This window comes from Carettochelys insculpta, chromosome 6 (assembly GCF_033958435.1).
Source record: "Carettochelys insculpta isolate YL-2023 chromosome 6, ASM3395843v1, whole genome shotgun sequence".
Classification (NCBI taxonomy): Eukaryota; Metazoa; Chordata; order Testudines; family Carettochelyidae; genus Carettochelys; species Carettochelys insculpta.
Genome location: NC_134142.1, coordinates 65,507,867 through 65,535,235, shown reverse-complemented (window position 1 = coordinate 65,535,235; position 27,369 = coordinate 65,507,867). Strand labels below are relative to the sequence as shown.

At 43.3% G+C, this 27,369-nt stretch overlaps 1 protein-coding gene across 5 annotated transcripts in view; it reads right to left on the bottom strand.

The window, feature by feature from the left end:
* The window catches only part of DPF3 (double PHD fingers 3), a 215,845-nt gene that overhangs the window by 12,130 nt on the left and 176,346 nt on the right, over positions 1 to 27,369 (bottom strand). For 2 of the 5 annotated variants that reach the window (XR_012645959.1, XM_074997134.1), the window contains one exon: positions 19,567 to 21,725. The exons of the other annotated variants lie outside the window; for them this stretch is intronic. Coding sequence is in view for 1 of the 2 variants with exons in the window: in XM_074997134.1 (XP_074853235.1) it covers positions 21,646 to 21,725 (80 nt within the window). In the remaining variant the exon portion in view is untranslated. Of the gene's footprint in view, positions 1 to 19,566; positions 21,726 to 27,369 lie in introns of those variants that run through there. 5 annotated transcript variants of the gene reach the window in all.

Here is a 27,369-nt window from a genome sequence, read left to right as displayed (position 1 = left end):
TAGAGGAAGTGCAAGAGTCACCTGCAAGAGGTGTCAATTTATTCAATCCAATACACCCTGTCCCAGACCTTGTTAATTCTTAAAGGAGGCAACTATGGCTGGTCAAACAATTGCATATGCCTAGAAGTAGCTCTCTCTGCTAGACCAGAGTTTCTTTACCTTCAGAAAAAAAGAGATTATCTCATGGTTATCTATCCTGCCAACCTCCAAGTCAGGGTCTGATTCACGCTCCCTTGCAATGATTATAGCCCCAATTCAAAGGATACCACTGACTGCACTGGGAGCTAGATCAGTGCCTGGAGCAGAAGTCCATTTATAGTGGACTGCATGAAAGTCAAATGAGTTTTCTTTTCCCTGCTCCCCTTTCTATGCTCTCCAGCTCCACACTAGACTGGTTGGCTGCATGTTCTGCATGACACAGTGGAAATGCAATAGCACAGAATTCCTGGGGCTATGTTCCCACAGTGGAAAAGTTCCTGGCACTCCCCCTGCTAAGAACGGGAAAGTGGCCTAATTGAGCCCATGTCTGGTCGGCATATTTTTGTAGATTCATAGTTGTAACAGAAAAGGCCTCTTTACAATGACAGGCTTGCACAAAGGGCAGCCCCAGGAATAGCCCCAATGACAGATGCGGTGGAGCTGTGTGCAGGAGGGAGCTATAGAGGTTTTATTGCACTGTGCATGTGGTTGTGATTGCCCAGACACACTTTATTTCTACAGTCTTGTGATAAACTGTATTTTGCATAGGTCAGGTGCTGTTGACATGTGTGGGGAAGGTTCTACAGTTGAAACCCAGGGAATAAGCCTGATGGTAACAGACTCCAGTTCCATCTGACATATCTGTATGAGCTCTGCAAGACAACAAGAGGGAGAAGTAGCACAAAGGTATTGTGTCCTTAAAGTCAATAGCCAGACTGCTAAAATGCACACAGGTAGTAGCCCAGGCAAAGGTTTACACAGCCATTTTTCTAACAGACCATAACTGTGCTCTAATGGTATCTTTCGCTATGGAACAAACTCTGTAAACACACAAAATAAAAGAACAGAATAGGGGAAGCAATTCATAGCTCCCCTGATGAATCCAGACTGAGTCGAAAGACTCCTGTGTGCGATGCCTGCTCTAAGTGTAATGCCTGCTCTAAGAAGGGTGACACACAGCAACCTCCTTGTCTTAAGCAACTAGTTTAATGTATAGATAGTCCTGAATCAGGGCTCCAAATCTGAATGGAAGCTCACCCTCTCTTCAATTGTTCAGATCTAGATCTGAGCTCTGTGACAGCTGTCCCATTCTTCCTTCAAACGTCATTTTGGTTGCTCTTACAGCACTTCCATTAGGCAGCAGATATGGGGGTTGGAGAGATCACGTCAGAAATACTTCATGGTGTATGCACCCAGTGCTAGTGTTGGCGAGGTGGGAGGACGATTTTTAACACAAATACCTGAGACAATATTTTCAGTCTTTCCAGCCCTCACTGACTGTGTGACAACAAAGACCAGGAATGACATTGCAGCCAATAGCAATCTGCTGCAGCCAGACATTTTGCAATCAGTACAGACCATAGAATGGCTCATTAGCACTTCTTCAATAATGAATTCTGCATCACAAGGTTAATTGTAACAATGTGCACTGTCACAACAACCACAGACTACTTAAATTAACAATCCAATCAATAATCTTTTCCAAACAAAAGCAGGGATGATTTTGAGAGAACAAGAAGCACCAGTTTCCTTGTTTTAAAGAACCAAACCTAAACATACTTAAGCTAAGTAAAAGGCATTTACACCCAGTTTCAAGAGGAACATATCATCAGCATACACTGAAACTGTCAGAGAAGATTATGATATTTTTCTGTCCGTTCCTCTCTCTCCTATGTGATAGTGTGTGGGGTGAGGGGCAGGGTGTAGTTTGTTGGTTTTTGCTTTAATCAAGGGCATAATAAACATCCATTGGGCTCCAGGTGACTTTCTGTCAGTGATCCAAAAACTGTTCAGGACTTTAAACAATCACAGATTGTAACAAGAAAAATGCCCAGTGCTGCAGCCATCCAATGTATGTAATGGAAGTTCCAGAGGCAAAGCAACTGCAAATCTTCTTGCTGAGACTGAATCAGTGTTGATGTAACTGCTGTTGTTATTAGAGCAATAACTGAACATTAAAAGGTAAGCTATAATTCTAATGGGGGATATGATCTAACATACAGACTCTGTCCTCACTTGTCCGCCTAAAATTATAGTTCATACAGCTTACACGTGCAGTATCACCAAAATCACAGAAACCATGAGTCAGTCCTCTGCAAAATTATAAGACTATCTTAAAATGCATAGGATTTCTAAAAAAATTAATAAATTGGGGGTTCTTTTCATTTGCAGTCTGGTGTTTGCTTCTCGGGATCCTATTCTGAAACTTTTTTCAGTAACCACAAAGGCTAAAAACATAAATATGAGACAGCTGAAATTCTCCAGGATCACAGGATTCCAAGAGCTGGAATATTCAGAAAAAACACCAATCAATGATCAAATTACGAGACTGGAAACATCGGGTATTTATTCTTGGGAATTCCCTAACACTTTCCACTACCTGAGCTTTTCCTCGAAGTACTCAAGCTCTAATCATGCCAATATTTATTCATGTGAGTTGTCCTAATGACTTTAATTTGTGCACCTGTTTTCAGGATGAGGTCCTAATTCGCTGCTTATCACAATACCCCTTTCCATTAGGGAAATATTATTACTCACATTTTACAGGTGGAGAAGCTGGAGGCACAGAGAGATTGAGAGATTTGCCCAAGCCCACAGAAAGTATCAGTATCAGAGCAGATAAAACTCATGAGTTTCTGGCTCCATATCCTCAAACCAAACCACAACTGAACCGAGCTTTAGTAATACACTGAAAATATTAAAAACATCAGTGCTAGATAGTGTTATACTCAGACAGTATTTTATTATTAAAGAAAAGGAGAATTGGAGGTATTAAAAATCTCACTTCTGCCTCTCCTGGTGACATAAGAGTAAGATTTTCTTTCTGGGTCCAACAAGGGATTTGCTTTGTGGACACATTGGCTGCTGCACCCGACAGAGGCCTTTGGGAGGCATCCAATACCAATGCTGCAGGTGCTGCTGACAAATGCTGCTCTGCCATAGAATGAGCCTTTAAGGGTTACGGTGGCCTTAGTTAATAGACAGGCCAGCCTGATTTTGCCAACTAGCTCCAATATGCTTGTAATTGTGGAAGAGTTAACTCCGTGAACAATTGATGGGGATCTGAGGCCATTCAGCGGCAGCAGAGCACGCCACCCCTCACCCCAGCATTTCTCCTTGACCAATGAGCACAGAGGAAAAAAAAAAAGATATTCTGAGGCACTAGTACTTGGGAGGTGCAGGCAGCCAAGATGGGAGCTCACTTCCAGGTACTGCAAGTTCCAGTGAAGTACAGTAAAACCTTAAAATGCGCAATTTTGAGCTGCACTTAACTTGTGTTAACATGAGTTAAGCACAACTTGAAGCTGCTCTGTGGCTGTCTGCCCACCCGGTTCCCCCGGCTGGGGAAAGCTGAGCAGGTGGCCATGGTGATGTGACTTCTCTGGGGAAAGCTGGGGAGAAGCCACACCTGGCTCCCAAAGTGGCAGGGAGCCTGGGACCCAGTGGCTGGTCAGTTTCCTGTCTCTTGTGAGCAGCAGGGAGCTAGAACCTGGCTCGCAGCTCTCCAGTGTCCCCAGGAGACAAGAAACTGTCTCTGTGAGCATGGTCCTGCTTCTGCGCTGGTCAGTTTCCTGGATCCCAAGTCAAGCGAATGTTTAACTTACGTGGAGGTTGCCAAGAGATCTGTGGAGATAAGATGTAATAGGTGCAATGTCTTTATTAACAGAGCTGATAAAATTACCAGTGCTTTTTATTATCATAATTGATGATGTTGCATAAAGAATGAAGTCAAAAATAGATATGATAATTTCAGCTCCATTATAAATACAGGTGTCCAGGAAAATAATCAATGTTTGCCAATTGTAAAAGGCTGGACATGTAAGGGAAAATGTGTTTAATAGTGGAAGATATTTGTACAGAAAATGGGGTAAACTCTGCTATTACAGCCAAGCATCTTGATAGTAGAATTAACTGAGAGCAAAATTTGGCTCAAAGAATGTGCGTATTATAACATTATGTACGTATCTCTGGGGGCAGGGGGCCACACGGACACACATCCCCATCTACCTGAGAGAGCGACAGAAAACTCTTCATGCTAGAAAAGAGTATTTGTAACTGTTTGAATGACCTGCATAATACATTAGTGGCAAACCCAGGAGAGAATTATTCAGGCCATCTCCAAAAAGTGCCAGTAAAATCTTTATCCCCCCTCAAATACTGCTATTTTACCAATAAATGCTTTTCGAATGTTTTAGACTGGTTTAAAATGGCTTTGTTGGTACTTCAAAAAAATCTTTTCCCCTGTAAAGTGAGATTTCCTTAACATTCATAGTCCAGTTGCACAGGTCTTAGAAGGAAAAGACAAAACGATACTTAATAGCTTTTGAAAAGCCCCTGAAATCACTTGAATATGTAGAGCATGTCACAGTGTAAGAGTTCTATATTTTGGGCTAGACCTTGGGGTACAAGTATCGTATGTCTCAGTGGACAATTGGGAAGAGAAAGTTACTTAGCTGTAACTGGAAGTTCTTGGAGATGTACGGTCCCTATCTGTATTGCAAATCAGTAGCAGTATCTGTTGACCCTCAAACGCACCACATACTGCCTGATGCTCAAAGTGAGGTTATAAGAACTCATGCACCTCAATTACCCTCTTGCCACTGAGTCGCATAGTCCAAAGCAGAGGGGACATTGGACATTGTATTGGAATACAAATAGGGACCACATATCTCAAAGATGGTGAGCTGGATGGAGATCAAATGAAAATACACAGCCTTCATGTGGAGAGCTGCAAACCATGTTGCCCGGGTGGAGGGAAAGAATGATGGAAGCAGGTGTCACCATATGGACTTGGTTTTCTTGATGAAAGTACTGAGCTGTTGGAGATTTAGGATGGCAAAGAAGCTTCCTCCCTTTTTAGGGATGAGAAAGTATGGAACTTAGAAGCCCTTGCTGATGAAGGGGTCAGGCACTGGTTTGATCATCCCCTGCACTGGTACAGGATCCCCGGTGGAAGGTGGATGGCCTTGGGGGTGGTGGTGGTGGCACTGGTATGGGTGCCAGGGCAGCCAGTGTTCCTATGGGGTTGGGTCCTGGGGAAATGGAGGGCCCCAACGATACCCATGCCAAGGCAGCAGTGCAGGAATGTACCATGCCTGGTACAGCCATCACTTAAGCCTGAGCTGTGCCATGACACAGGGCAGAACAATAGTTCCCCAGATGAATCCAGACTGAGTCCAAAGACTCCTCCAGTAGCAGTGGAACTGTCAGCGCAGGTGGCCCATTAACAATTGCCCGGTGTGGTTTCTGTCAAAAGAGAAGCAGCATGTCCACTGGAACAGGGAACCACGGTACCGAAAGCACTGGAGAAGGTGGAGATGGCAGGTCTAGGGGTGCTGTGAGGAGCTGAGTTTGGATGGACCCAGGCATCCCAGGGATGTCTCTTGGATCACTGGAGCAAGGAGGCATGTGTAGCGTGAGTGTGGGGACTCTGGTCGCAACAGAGTGCGTACCGTGGAGGGCTGTCTCCTTGCCTGGCTGGGAAAACAATCATGGTACCAATGCCTTCTCCTTCCTTTTAGGTATATCCTCTGCGTGGGGAAGCTCAGGAAGGTAGCACAGTGGGTTCATATGCGGTGTCTCACCCAACCTGGCCTGGCTCAGGGAGGAAACGTTGTGCTTAGAGGCAGTCCAAGGTGGGGACTTGTGTGGTCCACATGAGAGCACTGACAGCCCCCTCACTTGGATGTGTCCTCCACGAGTCTGATGGACAGATCCCAGTGGGAGGCAGTGGGTGGAGCACTCGCCACTGGTGAAGGGAGGAGCACTGTCAGTTCTGTCGCTCCTGGATCAGACGCCCCACGTGCCAGAGACCCTCCTCCATGAGGAGCTTCTGGAGATGCAAAAGATGAGTCTTGCAGGTGTGGGGGGGAAAGGACTTGCAGAGCTCACAGCATGCAGCAAGAGGCGCCTCCCACAAGCAGTACACACAGCAGCAGTCCTTGTCACTCGCAGAGAATGAGCCAGGGCACAACATGCAGTTTTTTGAAACCCAGAACATGGGGCACAGTCCCCTGAGGAAGTCCAGGCAGGCCCTGAGTGGGGCAAGACCATCTACGGTAAATGTGAACTATCTACACTACTAAGAATAACTAAACTAGCTACCTCTGTAGACTATAGCATGGAGGAAAGAGGTTCCAACTCTGACCATGCAGCGGAAGAGGGAACTGAAGAAACATCACCCCTAGTGGCCTCTTATGCCCTCCAGCACTAGGCAACATATGACGCACATGTGGGTTAATGGATACTGCTACTGAAACTCCCTAGCTTCATCGCATGGTATGGAGACACTCCTGAGTTTGTAACACATATGGGACCACCACTCACAGAAGAATCTCTCCTTTCCACTGGTATCCAGCTGCCACGTGAAAAACCTGCAGTCCTAACAAACAGCATGAGTCGCTACATGTGTCACAGCTGCAGAACTGCACATTGCACATGCTTCTGCTCTGGAGCTTGGGCCAGAGTGCTATGGCCCTATATGTAATATGCAGGATGGATTCCACATTTTATGGGGAAAGGTTGCATAGGGTCTCAGACCTTAAAATCCTAGCAGCCAGTTCAGCCACTGGTGTAAATTAGAGCCACCTTTTCTAACCCAGAGCTGCCTGCAGCAGTCACCTAAAAGGCTGTTGTGGCAGCCAGGGATCTCCAGAGCACAGTGCATGCTCGTTAAGTCCCATCCCTTGACTTGCTCTTGTACTGGAGACGGACGCTGGATGGTGTGTCAGCTGCTTAGACCATCCTTAAGAATACTTTATGCAAAGCATCTCTAACACAGCTGAAGCTCTGACCCTGTGTTTCAAGCCGCTCAGAGGTTTGGAATAAAACAAGTAGTTATGGGGAGATGGTTTACTGAGCAGAATTCAAGAGAAGGGGAAGGCGCACAATAACGGCTTATCACCTAGCTCTGCAATCCACATGAATATCTTCACCACTTAACGTATAGCTACAGAACACTATAGCTGTGGTGCACCTGATTCTCGTCTGACGTACACCATCAGCACGACTCTGTTGGTTTCAGATTTGCTTCGGTTATAGCCATGATCAGAAGCTGACTGTGTACGGGAAGGTGAGCCTGAGTCCCCACTGCTTCGTACCTTGGGCAGAAGTAAAAAGCTGCCATGCTTATTTGTACACACGGCAAAACGTGCAAGGCAGTGGGGAACCAGGCCCGCACCACAGCTGACGCAATTTCTCACAGAGCAGTTGGTTTGTGTGCACCGCATGCTTTCCCAAACTGGGGCGGGGGGGTGCCCCGCTGGGCGGAGTGAAGAAATTCCAGGGGTTGTGGGACAACCCAGACCCCCACCATTCCCCCCACCCCAAGAAAGAGCCGGCCCTCAGCCCCTGCCATTTCACATGGGTGACCCGGCACAGCTGCTCAGAAAAGCAGGCAGCTGGTGAAGGCCCACGTGGAGATAGCTGCCTCCTGCAAAGGTGAGTGAGTGTGGGTTGCAGGGGAGGAGGAGGATGCAGTTAGATGGGGTGCTAGGGGTGCCTGGATTTGGGGGAGGGGAGGAGCTCGGGCGGGCAGATCATGGGCAGCTGGGGTGGCTGGCACATGGCTTGAGTGGGCGGCCCTGGCAGCATGGGGCTCGGGCGGGAGGACAGCTTGGGCTGCGCCAGGCACCCACAAGGTGGGGCCTGTGCCATTAGCCTGGATGGTCCATAGTTGGTCTCCCGGGATTTCTCAACTTATGAAGAATATGCAGCGTCATCTTTCACACTAAATTCATCTATTTCTGCTGTTTCTGATATTAAATTATGTTTTTATTACATTTTTGGGCCAAGAAAAACTATTTGTGCTTATTTTTAATTTTAAATAACATTTTATATCAGGCTTTTGTGTTTGTTTTAAATTACAAATTTAATTTATTGTTAAGGGGGGGTCGGATGATGGTAAAGAAGAGGTGGGGGAGCGAGAGGGTTTCTCAAAAATCAAAAGGAGGGCATGATGCCAAAAAGTTTGGGAATCACCGGCGTACAGCTTCTGGCAGCAGAGGGCTTGTATGTCACTCCTGAGTTGATTTCAGTGGAGTTACACTGTTGTAAAACTGGAGGTTACCATGAGGTGTAAGAATGGAACCTGACCTTAGTCCCACTGAAACCATTGTCTGCCCAGAACCTCCCATCCTGAGTCGTGCACTCGTCTGCTAACCATCTTCCCAAACTGACCCGTTAGACCTTGCTGGCTTCTAAGCAATATGGCTATTACTTGCCTCAGTAAAATAAACAGAGAAGCACCCAAATAACCTGGTATTGAAGCATCAGCTCATTACTGTATTGCATAAACCGTACAGCACTGTACAATTCCTGTGGGGTAATCTAGGTCAGCATGACCTCCAAAAAAAAAAAAAAACCCAGCAGCCCACATCACAGTGTCCTTAGCATTATGGGTAATGATCTGCTAATTGCCAAAAGGCAGTTAGGCTGCTTACCAGTACCAACAGGAAAGAAACAGCCTTCAGGCACTGCACAGATTCTGTATACCAAGGTTTTCAGTAGCAGCAACACAGAGCCTAATAACTAAACTAATACAAACTTATTAAATGGCAGAGAATGCAACTGATGCTGTGCTGGGGTGCTACACCCAGCGGAGGCACATATTGGCAAATGTGCTGTGTAAAGCATTCCTAGCACTATATTTATTTCCATACAAGGCGCTTTTCTGTAGTTAATTGTCTAGCAAAGTGAGGAAGAGGCAGATGAGAGGCTGGAAAAGGGAGCTAGGCTGCCTGTCCAGGCAGGGTGAGTCACCACCAACTGGAAAACCAATGTACCTCTTGTCTAGGGGAGCTTTTAATTATCAACAAACTGCATTGGGGAAGAAAAAAAACTCCAGAGCAGCTCAGACCTCATCACGATGCACTGCAGGCTCCTCAGCCAGGCCAGCTCACACACCAGAGTGCTTTCAGGCAGCTGGCAGGCTCACTAACCTTTTCAAAATGAGCAGCGAAGCAAAAATACTTGGTCATAAACACTAAAATAAAGGATGGAGGGTTAAGGTAGTATTTTGTTGGGGTTTTGTTAGTTAGTTAGTTTAGTTTATTTAAATCAGCTCTTCCTATCACCTATCCACAACATTACTATCCTACGTGAGCCAGAAATTTCCAGCAGTATTGTTATAATGAAAGGACCATTTTAGCGTCTAAGGCTTTCGGGAAGCCACAGGCTGCATATCCTTTTGTTAGTGTGTGGAAAGGAAGCCTATTTAAAAAATAAATATGATCTTCACCCTTTCTATACGAGCAATAATCTTGCCATCTGTTAGAACCAACAAGCTGCTGCTGCCCTAATACCTGCTTCTTCCTCAACATCACTGGTGTTGGACTACTGCCTTAATACAAACAGACAGCAGCACATCTGTAGGGGATTCTAGTGCTGTCCAGCATACAGATACATTGACAGTAACTCTTGAAAATAACAGTTGGCTGGTCATGCACTGGACCCTGGTAACACCCTCTGTTCCCAAAAGGTGGAGGAATGGTTCCCAACCGCCGCTGCAGTGCAATTTAGAACAAACCCGACAAACTACTGGGACAAAAATTGTCACCCACATTTGGCACTAAAAACACTTCTTTTCTAAGCTGGTATTTTACTTTCCATGGATGACCTTTGGATAGAATTTTCAAACTATTTTGTTGTTATAAATATTCTCTTCTTGAAATTCATTTCTTCGCAAGACTTCCCCTTTTCTCCTGCCCCAGTAAGGTTGTTTGACTCTTGGGAAAAAAAACCCAACCCCTCCCCTATACAGCTCTGTATGGAAGACTTGCAGAGCTCCAGGCAGAGCACCGACCCACAACACAATTGTTGCATGCACTTAGTACTGGTAAAATGCAGAATGACAGCCTGGAAACCCTCTATTTATCTGCAAAACAGGCTTGGCTACATTGCCCTGGTTAAAACCTGAGTGGGAGGGCCAACTGGTAGTGACGAGAGGGTCAGCTGGTTTCTGAGGGCCTTTCAGTCCTCAGCGTCTCTTCTCAGACTTCCAAAAAGGGGGGACACCAGTGGTGCTGCACCACTGAAATCCCATGTAAATCCAAAGGGGCTTCCGTGGTACAAAGAGCTAGGTTCTCTGAACAAGGGTGATTTCACCCATCTGCTGTGGTAGAGCCTTCGGATAAGATTGACTTGGACCCAGTCAAGTGAATTTTTAACTTGTTTTTACCTTCAGTTTTTAACTTGTGAATTAGAGGGAGGAAGTATCTTACCAGTCTTCTCAACCAACTCTCTTCCTAAAATGCACCAACAACAGCTCAGAATTAAGTTACTAGGCAGACTGGTTCCTAACAATTCAAATCAAATGAAAATGCCAGAGAAATTATTTAAATTTCACTATTTAATATTAAATAAACTGCAGAAGTAATTATGCACGAGCTATCATGCCATTGCATACAGGGTAACCTCATTGCTGTTATATGAAGTAACTGTATTAGACAGGTAGATAAATTCAGTGCAATGGATAAACAGACCATAATCTATATAAATGTATATCGGAAGGTAACAGCTCTGACCTTCCCACGAAAGCCTGTTGTACTGCCTATAATTTGGACTATTGCTAATATAGTAGAGTAATTGTATATACTAACATAACTAGCACCACATTACTCAGCTAAACAAAAAGAAACAATTCTGAATAAGTTACTTCATTCATTCCCTTAAATGGACTCCTTCAGCTAGTGTGTGTGAGTGAGAGAAAGAAAATAGATTATATGCAAGACCTCTTGTCATTGTTGGTAATGCAATCTTAGAAGCTGGAAAATAAAATTTGTCTATTGATTTTTTTCCATTCTCCTAACCTTAAACACTTGGGTTTCCTCTCTTGTCAATGGACCATTGGTCTACATGGCTGCCTTTTATTTACATCATCAAAATAGTACCATTTAGCAGGAAGTGCTTAGTTAGTTAATCACATCCTGTGACCAGGAAGGGGCACTAAACGTGAGAGGATTTCAAGAAGCCCTGCCTAAGTGGTTGGTTGGTTGTTTTGTTTTGGAAGGTTGGAAAATGACAGACCAACACTCATTCATTTGCTAGCTCCCAGGTGACCGTCCCCACCAGAAAAATTCAAAAGGTCAGTCATACTTTAGGCTTTGGCAAACGAACAGCATTCCTCTAACGTATACACAAAATATTTCATATTACCTAAATACTGTATTTGATAAAACAAGCCATTAGCATGTTCTACAGCAGTGGACATAAATGCTCATTAAACAGTCCACTCAGCACCGAAAGGAAGTACCGGGTACGGGTGCTCATGAAAATTAAAATTAGACACTATTTTATCAAGTTATTGTCTTGCTTATAGGAATCAGTTGTGCTCTTAGCCCTGCTGCAGTTTTAATTTTTTAGCTTCTTGTAGGTTTGGTAATGGGGTCTTGCAAGTTTCTGAGTGCCTTTGACTCCAATTAACTTTAATAGGAGTTGGAAGGGATCAGCACCTCTCCAATTAGGTTCTTAGGGAGTTGTGTCCAAGTACCAAAGCAGCCCTTGTAAGAGCAGGTCTATGCTAGATATTAAGGTTGATCGTAGATACACAATTCTAGCTACAGCAGTCATGTAGTGAGAATAAACTCACCTCCAATCGATTTACCTGGCTATCCTCAAAGAGGTAGGTCAACAGGAAAAACGCCCCCATTGAACTCCCTTACTCTTTGCATTATTGAGGAGTATGGGTGGACTGTCAACCCCAGACAATTTAATTTCACGCATATCTACTAGGCGCATGAAATCGAGCTCCGGAAGATCGACCCAGTCATAACTGATCTCCCATGTAGTGAACACATACCCTAAGAGGCTACAAGAGAACTGGTGCTGGGCCCTTTAAATACAAAAGAGCCTAATGCTTATTTCCAGAAGTCCAATTTATGCTGCCAGAACAGAATTAAAATATTCCTGAAAAAGTATAAAAGGGGCTTCAGGACCAGACTTTTAAAGGTATTTATGTGCCAAGTGGAAATTTCAAATGTGCTTAGATGCTTCACTCCCACAGAAATGAACAAGGAGCCTGCTGGGAACAGGCCAGCTGACTAGAGGCCTGGGTGAAAAGCCTGCAAGGACCAGGAGCCTACTGACAGGTATACCTCAGCTGAGAGACCTATAGGGAACAAAAGCCTGCTGAGTGCAAAGCCCTAGCTAGAAGGGCTGCAAACGACTGAGTTTGGAGGAAAGGGTGTAAGGAAGGTGACTCCCAGACAAAAGACTGGAAAGTGTTTAACCAAGAAGGAGGTTTATATGGCTGCTGAGGGCCACAATAAACTGAAAAGACTAACTGAGCCTGGGAACGAGGGCCGACAGTTTTTGAGTGTTCTAAGTGACACGCAGAAGCAAAGCAATCTTGTGGAAACCCCAGGATGTGTGAGGGAAGGAGAAATTGAGCTACAATTGGGTGTGGTATGAAATTCAATGTCTGGCATGTAGTTGGATTACTTGTCGTGTTACAGGGCTTCTGACACAAAAATAAAAACATCCACTTTTGTTACTGTACAGCTCTTGACTGCCTGTCATTTTATGGGTTCCTCTCACTTCACGTCAGTCGCTGTACATGCTACTGAGATTCAGGTAACAGGAACTAACGCCTGTTACCTAGTGAAAAAAAGGTTTAACCTCTTAAATTAAGTCTCTGGTAGTGATGACATAATTCTGATAGTGAGCTCTTTAAAACTTCTAGACTGTGGTTGTATGTGAAGAACATGCGCCTTCTCCTCCCAAAGCACAGCATGGCGAAGACACATTGTTGCTGATAGAATGGCAGAGATCCAGCAGCTGATGAGGCAGAGTAGTTCAGTTCAAACAAAAATGTCTCAAAGGATCACAAACAGAGAACATAGGTATGAACTGGAATTTGGAACTAGGGAATTTGCCATCATAGATGGTTAAGAATAACGTCAAGAGGCACATTAGCGCTCTGGCAAAACTCAGTGGGGATAGGTCCTTCTCTTGATGGGCAGGACTGTCCATCAGCCAGAAGTTCAAAGGAGGAATGTCCCCATTGGGTATTTTCCAAAACTTCAGTTGCTTTCATGCAGGCAGCAGCAGTTCAGAGCACCTCAGTCCATTATTCAACTTTCATTCTTCAAAACGTGTCAAATTTTCCATAATAGCTTCATAACTGGACCTTGTTGGTCACTCAATACCATTCTATATATTTTAGACAATCTTACACTGAAAACCAGTCAGCGGTTTCTAATTTTAACATGGATGAGGACATTAAGAAAGGCAAAACCGTGCTCCAGAAACCTAGAGGTTTTATTTTTTAAAAAAGAAGGTGTGGAAGAATTAGATGCCCGATGGATGAATGATCATTCAAATCATTATGGCAAGTACATTTTTAGACATAGGCAGTGCATCTCATGCAGATAAAGATGCTTAGGGTTCTTTTAGAAAACAATGATGAAGTAAAGAAGGATCATAAAGGGTAAGTCCCTTCTTGTCTTATGATGGCCTCATCAGAACTAGGGCTAAATTGTTCTAAATCATAGAATCATAGAACACTAGGGCTGGAAGGGACCTTGTGAGGCCATCAAGTCCAGCCTCCTACCCCAATGGCAGGACCAAGTACTATCTAAACCATCCCTGATAGACACCTATCTAACCTGTTCTTAAATATCTCCAGCGATGGAGATTCCACAACCTCCCTTGGCAATTTATTCCACTGTTTGACTGCCCTGACAGTTAGGAACTTTTTCCTGATGTCCAACCTAAACCTCCCTTGCTGCAGTTTAAGCCCGTTGCCTCTTGTTCTATCCTCAGAGGCCAAGAAGAACAAGTTTTCTCCTTCCTCCTTATGACTCCTTTTTAGATACCTGAAAACTGCTATCATGTCTCCCCTCTATCTTCTCTTTTCCAAACTAAACAAGCCCAATTCTTTCAACCTTTTTTCATAGGTCACATTCTCTAGACCTTTAATCATTCTTGTTGCTCTTTTCTGGACCCTCTCCAGTTTCTCCACATCTTTTTTGAACTGTGGTGCCCAGAACTGGACACAATACTCCAGCTGAAGCCTAACCAGTGCAGAGTAGAGCGGAAGAATGACTTCTTGTGTCTTGTTCACAACATACCTGTTAATACATCCCAGAATCGTGTTTGCTTTTTTTGCAACAGCATCACACTGTTGACTCATATTTAGCTTGTGGTCCACTATAACCCCTAGATCCCTTTCTGCTGTAGTCGTTCCTAGACAGTCTCTCCCCATTCTGTACGTGTGAAACTGATTGTTCCTTCCCAAGTGGAGCACTTTGCATTTGTCCTTATTAAACTTCATCCTGTTTACCTCAGACCATTTCTCCAATTTATCCAGATCATTTTGAATTATGACCCTATCCTCCAAAGCAGTTGCAACCCCTCCCAACTTGGTATCATCTGCAAACTTAACAAGCATACTTTCTATGCCAATATCTAAATCATTGATGAAGACATTGAACAGAACTGGTCCTAACACAGACCCCTGCGGAACCCCACTTGTTATACTTTTCCAGCAGGATTGAGAACCATTAAGAACTACTCTCTGGGTACAGTTATCCAGCCAGTTATGCACCCACCTTATAGTAGCTTCATCTAAATTGTATTTGCCTAGTTTTTTTATAAGAATATCATGAGAGACGGTAACAAATGCTTTATTAAAGTTTAGGTATACCACATCTACCGCTTCTCCCCTATCCACAAGGCTTGTTATCCTATCAAAGAGAGCTATCAGATTAGTTTGACAAGATTTATTCTTTACAAACCCCTGCTGGCTGTTTCCTATTACCTTACCACCTTCCAAGTGCTTGCAGATGATTTCTTTAATTACCTGCTCCATTATCTTTCCTGGCACTGAAGTTAAGCTGACTGGCCTGTAGTTTCCTGGGTTATTCTTATTCCCCTTTTTATAGATGGGCACTATATTTGCCCTTTTCCAGTCTTCTGGAATCTCTCCTGTCTCCCATGATTTTCCAAAGATGATAGATAAAGGCTCAGATACCTCCTCTATCAGCTCCTTGAGTATTCTAGGGTGCATTTCATCAGGCCCTGGTGACTTGCAGACATCTAATTTTCCTAAGTGATTTTTAACTTGTTCTTTTTTTATTTCAACTTCTAAACCTACCTCTTTCCCACTAGCATTCACTATGTTGGGCATTTCTTCATCAGACTTCTCAGTGAAGACCAAAACAAAGAAGTCATTAAGCATCTCTGCCATTTCCAAGTTCTCTGTTACTGTTTCTCCCTCCTCACTGAGCAATGGCCCTACCCTGTCCCTGGTCTTCCTCTTGTTTCTAATATATTTATAAAAAGCCTTCTTGTTTCCCTTTATGCCTGTAGCTAGTTTGAGCTCATTTTGTGCCTTAGCCTTTCTAATCTTTCGCCTGCATTCTTGTGTTGTTTGCCTGTATTCATCCTTTGTAATTTTTCCTTGTTTCCATTTTTTATACAATTCCTTTTTTATTTTGAGATCATGCAAGATCTCCTGGTTAAGCCACGGTGGTCTTTTTTCATATTTTCTATCTTTCCTACACAGCGGGATAGCTTGCTTTTGGGCCCTTAATAATGTCCCTTTGAAAAACTGCCAACTCTCCTCAGCTGTTTTTCCCCTCAGTTTTGCTTCCCATGGGACCTTACCTACCAGCTCTCTGTGTTTACCAAAATCTGCCCTCCTGAAATCCATTATTTCTATTTTGCTGTTTTCTGTTCTACCCTTCCTCAGGATTGTGAACTCTAAGATTTCATGGAGATTTAGTAGAGATTTAGTGGAACAATGGAAAACCCATTTTCCTGTGGGACAAAAGACAGCTTGAACAAATACAAGCCCCCAGTTCAGGAAAACAGTACTGAAGCTAATTCATTAGTTTCCTAAATAGGGACACTTTCGGGAATAGGGAAGGTTCCAGTTACTCAGAATCCCATTTAGGAAGCATCAAGATGCGGATGAGAGTTTAGATCTCTTCAGAAGAGTATTAAAGGTTGTGTCTGGGTGAGTATGGATGTGCTCCCTCAAACTCCATTGGTTGGATCATTCTGATTACGCTTGACATCACAGTAGTAAACAAATATTAACACCCTCCTGCCCCCCCCCTAAAAAAGCCAACTTTCTTGCAGTTATAAAGGAGCAATGGGAACAAACCAGAAAGTGTATACCAGTAAAACATTAATTTAGGCCAAAGCAACCAATTGCTCTTCACATAGATCCTAAAGCATAGCATCACGGCCCTCAGCTATACAGCTCTGGGGACAAATCTTCACATTAACTGGGAGTAGTGCAGTACTGGTGGCCACAGGGAGGCAGATTAAATGCAACTGGGAAAGAAAATGTTTTATTCTACCATCCTCTCACTGCTATCATTAGAGAGAGCACCTTCTACAGCAGAAAAACAAGGTGCATTTATCTAACCCTCTTCCACTATACACAGGCCCTAAAGTGCAATCAGAAGCAACACTGCTCAGGCGCTTGTGGGGCCTTAACTCACACATTGGTTTTGTACAGTTAAAACTTTCATCTAGGTGTGATTATGTTTTTGGACCTTATGGTTAGAAAAAAGCCTTCTACCTGTGAACGCTATGCAGAGCCATCTTTCTGAGTCAAACAGCCTAATCAGTAGCTTTACAGTGGTAAGAATGGCCCCTTTCACCTAAATAGGCCCTTAACAAATAAAAGTCTAAGAAGGCCAATTTAAATGCCAGGTTTCACTCCTGATCACTTCAGCAGAAATATCAAGCACACCTACTTAGCCACACAGTGGCAGATAGAAGGGGGTGGAGCAGAGCGAGGAAAGAGGAACTGTATAAACTTAACAGAAAAGTACCCTGTTAGGAGCAGTGAAGTCCTGTAACAGTGTTTGTTCTCTCCTTGATTTGTGGTGGTGGTGGCTAACTCAGCCCTCTAGCTACAGTTCCCTGTCTAATGTTACATCTTCACTAAATGGAAGATTGATGCTGCTGCAGTCGATCTTCTGGAGTTTGATTTAGCATGTCTGGTAGGAACATGCTAAATCAAACTTAGAGAGTACCCCTGTAGACTAAAGTACTCCACCGTCGTGAGGACTAAGGGAAGTTGACGGGACAGTTTCTCCCATCAACCTCCCACAGAGCAGCCATGCCAGAAATTCAACTTAACTTACATCAATTCCAGCCACTCAATTCTCGCAGCCGATGTTGCATATCTTAGGCTGACATTCTTTTGTAGTGTGAACCTGCCCTTTCAGAGAAGTGAGGACAAAAGGAGAAAATCACTGGGCTTCCTAACCATGGTCTAGGGACCTACAAGGGACAGATTTTTCCCTCAAGTTTTCCTCCCTCTCCTTGTCAAACATCAACAGCTGTGTACAGTAGCCCAACCTCATGCTGACCTTGCTTCTGGCTGTGTGCTTTGTTCAGCACATCAGGAAGGTGGAAATGATTGAGGACAGAGGCACATTGCAGCTGGAGACAGGAGGAGCAGAGATTGTAATGGCCAAGGATTTGGGAAGAGGAAGAGGGACTTTCTATGGCACATCCCCCCTTCCTGCCCAGCTATGGGGCAGAGAAGAAGAGCATGCACTGTCTAAAATCCCTCTGGATGACTAGTTTCATGGGTCTGAATTCAGGTAAAGGATGAGGGTGGGTGGGCCCTCCAGAAGTGAAACCCAGGGTATGTCTTCACTACATGGGTCAATCTTCCGGGGTTTGATTTTGCATACCTAGTAAGGACATGCAAAATCAAACTAGCAGGCATCAACAGTCAACCCCTGTACTCCTCAATCTCACGAGAAATAACTCTCCTGTCAGCCTCCCTCTGCAACAACAGCCAGGTAAATCTACAGTAGATAAAAAACTATTACTATTACTCTCTGTTACTATAGTAGATAAGTTGACTCTAGCTGTGCAGTTGCAATAGCTATAATTGAGTATCTACAATTGACTTCAAGTCTAGTGTAGATTTGGCCCCAGAGAGAGGCAACTGAAGTTGCTAAGTGAGGGAAGTTAAAAGATACCATGGGTCAGATCACAGAGCTTGCTATAGTGATGTTAAGCCGCATTAGAGCTGCCCTAATAGGTCAGCTGTGGGGTGCCAGCAACTCTGTGACAGTCCATCTCAGGATGGGCCAAGAAAGGGAGTGGCTGGCTAGAGCACAGTAAAACAACACCTTGATGGACATTACCAATGGCATAATTTGCAAAACCCTTTACTAAATTTTGCCAGGGGCCAAACTGGTTCCTGGCAGCCACAGTGATTGGGAGAGAGAGGAGGTGGCTTAAAAGGCATCATCAAAACTTTTTTCACCAACATTTTCAGGTCTCTTCACTTCTGATGAACTCAGGAAACAAACTAGCAATTGAATGAAAAAATACACAGAAGGCATACAGTTGAACTGAGAATGGGAAGCTTCCTATTACAGGGATATTAGCTCTACTATACAGGGGGATTTAAAAACTCTATAGTCTCATTCTTTATGAGTTTTAGAGTAATTCCTACACAGCCCTACTGGATTCATCCCTATTATGTTCTATAGAGAATTATTGGATTTTCTCCTTTTTGTGATATATAATTTGTCATTTTAAGCCCAGTTTGGGTTTCATTACTTCAGGGATTCTTTTCCCAAGCATCAAAAGACCACTTAAGAACTGCACCCAGCTGATACTACTGCACGTAGCCATGAACACTGAAAGTGCCTTCTGTAACCTCTGCTGGTTGTTGAGAGAGTGATGGGGGCCAGAGAAACCCCACAGAGTTTCAGATTAATGACTGCACTGTTACTAGGGGAAAAGAAACAAAGAGAAAGCTACCTAAAAAGGCTACTGCTCCCAGGAGACCTAAAAAAGTCATTTTCTCTCCCTTTCCCTATCACCCCACCCACAAATGCATGTGTGGAGGAAGAGGTTTATTATTTCCCTTGTGAAACACAAAAAAATTAACCAAAAGCCTGAAACCGGCACCAAGATACTGAATAGATGGCACATTACAAATGTGATGGTTAGGTTCTGAACTTCATATATATATATACAAACAGTTAAAATCCATGCTAAAAGGAGCAGTGACAAATAATTTAGACTCTGCATTTAACCCACTTTAACACAGTTACATTAATCTCAAGTGGAAGATCCTCCAAATGCATACGCATTATTGCCAAATGATTGAAAACAGTCATTCTTATTTGCATGGCCCCTACACAAAACCAATATTTTATTCTCTCTCTGCCTACCTCCACCAAAGCAAGTAATAAACACTTCTCCCAAAATCCAGCCAACAGAGAAACACAGGAAAGTTCTGTTAATTTCAAGCTTCATTAGCAAATACAAAACAAGACCCAAGGACAAAAGTCACCATTTACCAAATGGCAAAGGAAAACAAAATCAACAGAGAAAGAAGTTTTATTTTAAGCTTCGGAGAGAATATTGCAAACAATGTAAAGCTTAGAAAAGTGTGTGTACACCAAATATATCTGACAAGGGGATTTTAGAGATGGTAGTGTGCACTAAAAAGTTCTTGTGGAACTTCTTGATAAAGCAATATTTACAGAGAAATATACCATAGGGGGTTCAGAAGGAGACTTTTATTGAACAGGCATATTATACAAATTGAATCCAGATCCTACAAGTTTGAGAAGCTTCATCACAGTTGTACATCTTTTTATATTTTTAACAGACCAAAACTCATTTTATTTAAGGGCAGTTTAACAACTACTGATTTCCACACAACTGCCAAAAATGTCCTTTTCGTGCTCCCGGTGATGGTGATGTATGTTTTGCCGTTGAATTCACTGGGAGCTGTAATGGGCTCTACAAGTGATGGTACGTTGCCTAAACCTACAGATTTGGTCCCAGGTGTTAACGAGTAGGGGTTGTGCCATTTTCTTGTTTATGGCAAAAGAACAGGTTCTCCCCAGATGCCTTTGGTAAATAAGTAATGTAGTGACTAAGCAGAGATGACTCATTGGATGAGGAGGAACAGGAGCACTCAGGCCAGCTCCAAGCTAATAATTTTTGCTGGCAAATTAATGTCATGGAACTGTTTTGGAACATTTCTATACTGGCAAAAGCCCAGTTACATCAGCCTAAAGGTGTTTTTTTCCCGCACAGCCTATTCTGCTAGGGGAACTGATACCGGCTACACCAGGAACAGCTATAATGGCCAACCTTTTCCAGTGTAGACTAGGCCTCAGGTTCAAATCCCAGGCCTTCTTTAGGAGAGTACACTGTCCTGTATCTTTAGCCTGAAATGCTCAAAACCAGACTGCACCAAGCACTATAGGGAACAATCTTGCACTGGACCCTGGAGATGGACTGGGTAAGCAAATAGGTCCTTCAAATCATCTATAAACTCATACATCTAACCAGGCTAAGAAGATGACTAACCTTTTAAAATAAATATTTGAACTCCTCCCTTCCCACACATGCGCCATAAAACTAAATTCAAGGTTATACACATGGTAGCTCCCATTTGTCTTCTGTTGAGTCACTCCAGCTGCTTTTTTCTGAGGTGCTTAAAGGCAGCTCTACATGTCTTTGACTATCTGGTGGTTCCCAAATTAAGGCTCAATTAGGCAAGGGCACTGCACTTGGAGCGTTGGGGACTTCCGCTGGGCAATTCCATGCAGAATGCTTGCCCAATCCAGCCCTGTGATTGCAAGCAGCTGTCGGAATGAGCTGCAGCATTACTAAAATAAAAAGAAGCATGTGGTAAAGTGAGTTGTTCCTTTTTTAAACCTCTATTTTCAGCAGCAATGTTTCCCCAAACTGGTAAACTTGTTTCACTCGATAGAAAAGATATATCAATATTCTTTCCAGCCTGGACACAAAAACCAATAACAAGAATTCAGCCTTTGGGTCTGTTCTTTGCTTTTTCCACAGTGTATTTGTTCAGATTTGTGCCTAATACAGTAAAGCAAACAAGCTTTAAATAGCTAGCGTAGAAACAATACCAAGAATTTAGGAGAAAGTAAAACAGATCAATCTTCACTTACCACATTCAATTTGCAAAAACTAGAAATACTCAGCACATTTATGAATGGCTTCTTTAAAGTAAGAGAGAGCAGAGTTGATCTTTATTTTCATAATTAAAAAAAAATCCTTAAAGTAAATATTCAGTCTTTATTTTACAGTAAGTGCTTTTTTTAAGTTTCACGTCTTCACAAAATTGCTTTTAAATTTTGAAGTAAACTGTATTTTAAACAAAAATACTGTGCAACTTAAGCACTTCTTTTCTCTCTTAAATATTGAAATAAATAAAATAGTTGTCTTTTTTCAGTTTGTTCATTTGTTTGTTTGCTTTTCAGTCATTTCTATTGTAGATCAATTCCAGTTTGACCTGGGTTTACACACACACTTAAAGGACAGTTAAATCAAGACGTTCAACAAAGAAAAAGTTTTCTTTGTATTGCACAAGCTTAGGGCATCCCAAAACTTCTCTGAACAGGTGCCAGCAGGCTTTCCACAGTCCAGGCTCCTGTGCCAGATGGGAGGAGTCGGGCAAGGAGAAGAGAAATATCAAAGCACTCTGGCTTCTCTTGGCCTTCTTCGGAAATGGCTTGCTTGAAGGATGCTGGAGTCCGCGAGGGCAGGGCAGACTGCAAAGGGAAAGGCAATACAAAATAAAACCAAAAAAAAAAAAACCCCAAAAACAAAAACAAAAAAACAACCCAACCCCAAACAGACAAAAAGAAGCAATTCTGCGAAAAGGACAAAAGCAAAATCTAGTCTGGCTCCTACTTCACTTCAAACTTTGAAATATAGCTAGACCAAACTCAGGTTCCATCAAATGTGGATGTCCAAAATAAATACCAAAAGAAGATACATGGGACATGAAGGGGTCAGACCCAACCCCCCACCCAAACATTGTGAATGTTCTCACTATGAATATGTACTTGCATTTCCCCTTTGTTACTCGTTTCTGACAACTGCTTCTTCACTAGAGGTGAGACCCTTGGTGGGTGAAATCCTGAGTTGTTTATGTTCTTATTATGAATCACTTAGCTAGAGCCACACGTGTATGAAAAGGAAGAACACATGTTCCCTATCCTGAGGAGTTATGTGATGCCAACCAAATTTTAGAACTCACACATGTATGTGATGGTGACAGCCATGTGATAATTCTGGAGCAAGTAAAAAACTGACTATCATACCTGCGTTCTACCTATTAGTTCATCTCCCCTGAGACTAACTCCTGTATTTCAATCCTCTGAACAGTGTCAAACAGGTACCGCAATAGTCTTATCACTAAAATATTTTTCCCCCAAAATGTGAAACCCATTCACCTCCCTCACTCCAAAACTGCAATGGTCAGAGTTTCCAGGACAGGAAATATTGAGTCCTGGAGTAGTGATACATTTAAGAGCCAAAACCTCTGGAACTACTTGGTGACCAAAAGAGTTCCCCTTTCCTTCTAGCCCCAGCATTCGTTTCTAGCTGCAGTAAATTATAAGTGATCAGCTCATAAGCTTATAATTATAAAATCTAAAGTTTCCAAATTGCATTATATTTTTTCTTCTTTTTCATGATACTAAATGCAGATTAGAAGGTCATGAATATTAGAGCCAACTCAGTTTTTGAACTCTGAAATATTTCAAAAGTTTTTTTCCGATGACATGTATATTTTACAAGCACATGAATAATTGCACTCTACAAATAAATTTAAAAAAAAACAGGAAGAATAGGGAACAAGAGCTTACTGAAAGCATCAACTTATGTTGCAGTAAAGCACATACTGGGCAGATTTTATTTAACCAAAACTCCCAGCAGAGCCAGGAAGACGCTTGCCTGAGGAGCAGGCTAAGCAAAATTGATTGCCATTACCAGGCCAGTGAATTTGGATCAGGATCCACCGTTTGAACAGTCAGAGTTTGAGGGTGTTTAGATTGGAGATTGTGTTCACAGCCTATCTCTAATGATCATGAAAAGAATTCACCAAATTATGGGACAATAGCAGGGGGAGAATGTATTCATAACAGATGGTGTCCCAGCACAGGCTGTGGCTCAGCCGCTGTCTGGATGAGGCTCTGATGTGTTCCACACATCAGCAGGCAGCAATCTGAGCCTCTGTCTCCAACCAAGAACCAAAGTAGAGAGCTGTAAAATGGCAAATTTAAACTCAAACTGAGAAACTAATATAAAAAATTTAAAGATGAAACAATATAGATGGGGCTATGTGTGACAAACCAAATACCACATCAGGAAACAAAGGAGCAGCTCACATTAACTATCGCATTTACAGTGCAATTAGACTGCAGTAGCAGAAATTAACTCAGAAAGCCCAGTGCTGATCCTAATATAGCTAATGCTGACACTCTGAAATCTGGCAGCAGAACATAGGAGACACCAATTAATGGGAGCTGCTCCTTTGTTTTAGTATGTGACATTTAGTTTGTTGTAAGTAATTCACCCCAACACCACAGTTGCTTCATTCACAGTTGCATAAGCTATACAAGGAATAAAAATACAAGCCATAAAATCAGTAAATAAGGGATAGGGGTGAAAATATAAACTACTTTGAAATCCATTCCTTCTTTGCCACACACCTAAGTAAAGCTCAAGTGACAGATATATTTCCTATCCATTATACTAGCTAGGCCCGTGATAATTCCCCAAGTGCTTATAATTCACTGGATCAGAATTATTCTGTTTCAGATATTAAACTGTCATCTTCCAGTAAGAGGCAAGATCCATTCCTGTTAAGCAGACTCTTTAATTAAACCCCAAGCATTTGAGCATGCCAAGAATGGCCTGGACATTCTACCAGGCCTTTCCTCCCACCAGTCAGTTGTCCAAGCAGAGCTGCACGCTCAAACTCCACCAGCCCCACCTATAAGAATGGAGGAGAGCTTGCATGGGTGGGTTCAAGAAGCTGCAGGTCTTCCTGCATCTGTTCTGGGATACTTTGGGAAGCAGGAGATGGCAGCTGCCTAGGAAGTTGCCCTCACATTATCAAGGGAACAAACAAAAGCTTGAACGTAGGATCTGAGACACTAGAAAGCCTGCGCTCCAGCCTGAGCTGCAACTTCGAAGAATTGTCTATATAGCTCTTCTCAGAGCACTACCATGAGTATCTCTTTGACCCAGGCTGGAGAGCTCACTCCACACAAAAGACAGTGTAGGCATGTGTAGGCATTACCCTGAGGTTGCTGGAAGCAACACTTCCCTCAGGTTTATTTATCTCCCTCTCTCCCCTCACTCCCCGATTTCTGACCTGCAATTCAATTCCAGAAACTCTCTCTGTGCCTCCTCGGTTTGGTTAGTGGCTGTTTTTTATCTTGGGGGCAAAACTAGAACTGCGTGTAACCCATACACCAACTGGGTGTGGTTCACTGTCCCATGCAGTGGTATTCAGAACATTTACAGAGAGGAAAAATGAGTCTCCTCTACAGCTGTAGCTGAGATCCAGCTGTTTTTTAGCTCAAGCAGTAGGTGTTCATGCGCTAAGCTCCTGAGGTCTCCAGTTCAGCATTACATGTGCAGCTCCTCCACTCCAGCTGGGAAGTCTGTGGCGCTGGTAGGGTCAGACTCCTCCTTTTTCCTCTGGCTAACTGCAGCTCCACTCTTGTATTCTCAGCCTTCAAACTACATGTGATCTGACTCTCCTCTCCCTGCTCCTTCAAGGGTATCAGCACCTCTGTGCACTTGGTTAGGCCTTCATCCCTGACCTGTATGGCCATCCCCCTTCCCTTACTCTCAATCCCAGACCTCAGTACCATTCAACACTCCTGGGTGTATTAAACTTCTATGCCAACAGTCATTTCCATGGTCACAATTATGGCCTCTCTCCTAGTCTGGTTTTCACAAGGCACCACTTCCTCTCCCACCACTGCCTTTTAGTTTCCTCTCTGTTGCAAAGCCTTTTGTTCTGCATCACTCTTATCTGTGACGTTCACTGTCCATCCACCTGTCATATTCCTCAACTGCTCTGAACTCTCTCCTCCCTTGCTTGACTGCACTCTGCATATTGACTCTATGACCACAGCACTCAACTCCAGCCTCTCCTTCATGCTCAACTTCTCCCCTACACTCTCACACTACTCAGCCTGTCCTATTAACAATGAGCTGCAGCTCTCTCCTTGCCTTTGTTATCTCACCACCATGAGCACATCTGAAGTAGTCCCATGACTACACTGCCCTCGTCCACAATACATGTATTCTGTCTACCTTCATATCACAGGACCTGCTGAACCCAGTAAGTGTGTGCGCGCATACACACACACAGACACAGACACCAAATATAGCTACTGGGGATTTTGTACACTACTGAAAATAAATTTTGGCTGGCATTTTCTTATATATTAGCTTATCGCGCACTCGTCCTGAGGGCATTGCACCTGCCCGGGTGCCATTAAGGTGGGCACCAAGTTGACTAGAGGTGCAAGCTGACATACATGGTCATCACAACTTTAGTTATGGAAGTAAGCCATTACTTAATGCATTATTCATATTTGATTGTCATTTGTATTCCTGTAGTGCCCATAATGTGCTAGGCATTGCTGATACACCCACTGACAAGATTTCTATCCTGAACAATTTACACTTAGGCACTAAATTCAAGACAGATGAACTAACAAGGACAAAGTTAGAACATTTCTCAACTGAGTTTGAACAAACATCCCTCCTTTCTCTTGCGAACCCATCTTCCACATTACCGCCATGAATTATTTCTCCTTGGAAATATATCGAAGCCTTTTTGCGGTCTCTCTTGATTTAAAGGAATGCTGTCAATTTTCAAAAAATCACAACACTGTCTGTTTGGGGGGTTGGGGTTTGTTTGGGTTTTTTTACTACTAAAATTCCAAGTAACCATTGTGGCAGGGGTCCTCAAACTGCCTAGGGTGGAAGGCACAGAAGAGCGTTCATGGAGCAAGGGGCAGGGCCACCTCTTGCAGTGAGACAGGAAGTGGATGCTATCCAGCTTATGACCAGCTCTGACCTCAGCCATAATGCCACACTGCCCCCAGGCCAGCTCCAGCCCCAGCCCCAGCTCTGCAGCTCAGCTCTACCTCCATTCCCTCCCTGCTCCCAGGCCAGCTAAGCCCCTAGTCCCAGCTCCCCAGTTCTGTCCCCAAATCCACCTTCAACACAAGCCAAGGAAGCCTTGGCTGTGCAGACAGCCTTGGGAGGCAGAGAGACTACATTACTGGTGAGCGGAGGAGAGGCACAACAGGCAAAGTCCGGGTACCTCTGACCTATGGTATGATTACTGCAGCAGAAGGACATTAGAAATAACATTCTCTTCTCCATTTTTCAATTTTGTTAATGCTGTGCATTTGACAGCATTTTGTGAATAAACAATTTCTCCTGCTTCCTTTGTATTGTCAGTCAGCGTCTCCTGTTGCTTGCGTGGCCTTTAACATAGCAACAACAGAGAGGAAAACATGTTTAAAATACCAAGTTACAAATGTGACTGAAAACCCCCAAACATTTGCTGGGGTGGGCAGGGAGAAGAACAGGTGTAGTGGAAAAATGCACTTCAAATCATTTTTTTGAAATATACAAATGGAACCTCCCTAGTCCAACACCCTTGGGACCTGACTGGGGCCACACGAAAGAATTTGCCAAACTGTGGGAAGTCAGGACCGTCTAGCAGCATTAACATCAGTTCCACCGCTTATTGTGCTCCTAGAAGACATTTAGGGGTAAGTTGGAGCTAAATAACAGCACAGAACGCTGAGAGCCAGGACTGGTAGCTGCAAACAAACTTTATGGGACCACGGGAAACTTAGCCACCCCCAAGATTAGTGGACATTCAGCTAACTAAAATCCTGCCAGACCATGGATGTTACTGGACTATAGAGTACTGTATTAGAGAAGTTCAACCTGTATTAGACTTCAAGTTCACAGCATCCTTTTAAGTCTTCAGAACTACTGGACCAGATTCTGCTCTCGGCTACACTCACACAAATCCAAAGAAATTCCACTGACTTTACTGGTATTACTTTGGATTTGCATTAGGGTCACTAAAAAAATAATCTGGCCAATGCGTCTGTGCAACTGTGGACTCCATTCCATGCTATCTTCTATCCTGACTTCAATTCCTTCAGTCTTCACATTACTAAAATAACTAAGTCTAAATGACTAAGATCGGCAAAGCACCAACTATAAAGCTCTTATTCTTTCAGGGGGTTGAGATAATCAGATAGCTCTGTTCCTGTGGCTCACCATCAGAAGCAAGAAGGAATTTAAGCTTTTAATAAACACAGAGGGGTTTGTAAGTTTCTGCAGATTGTAGAAACA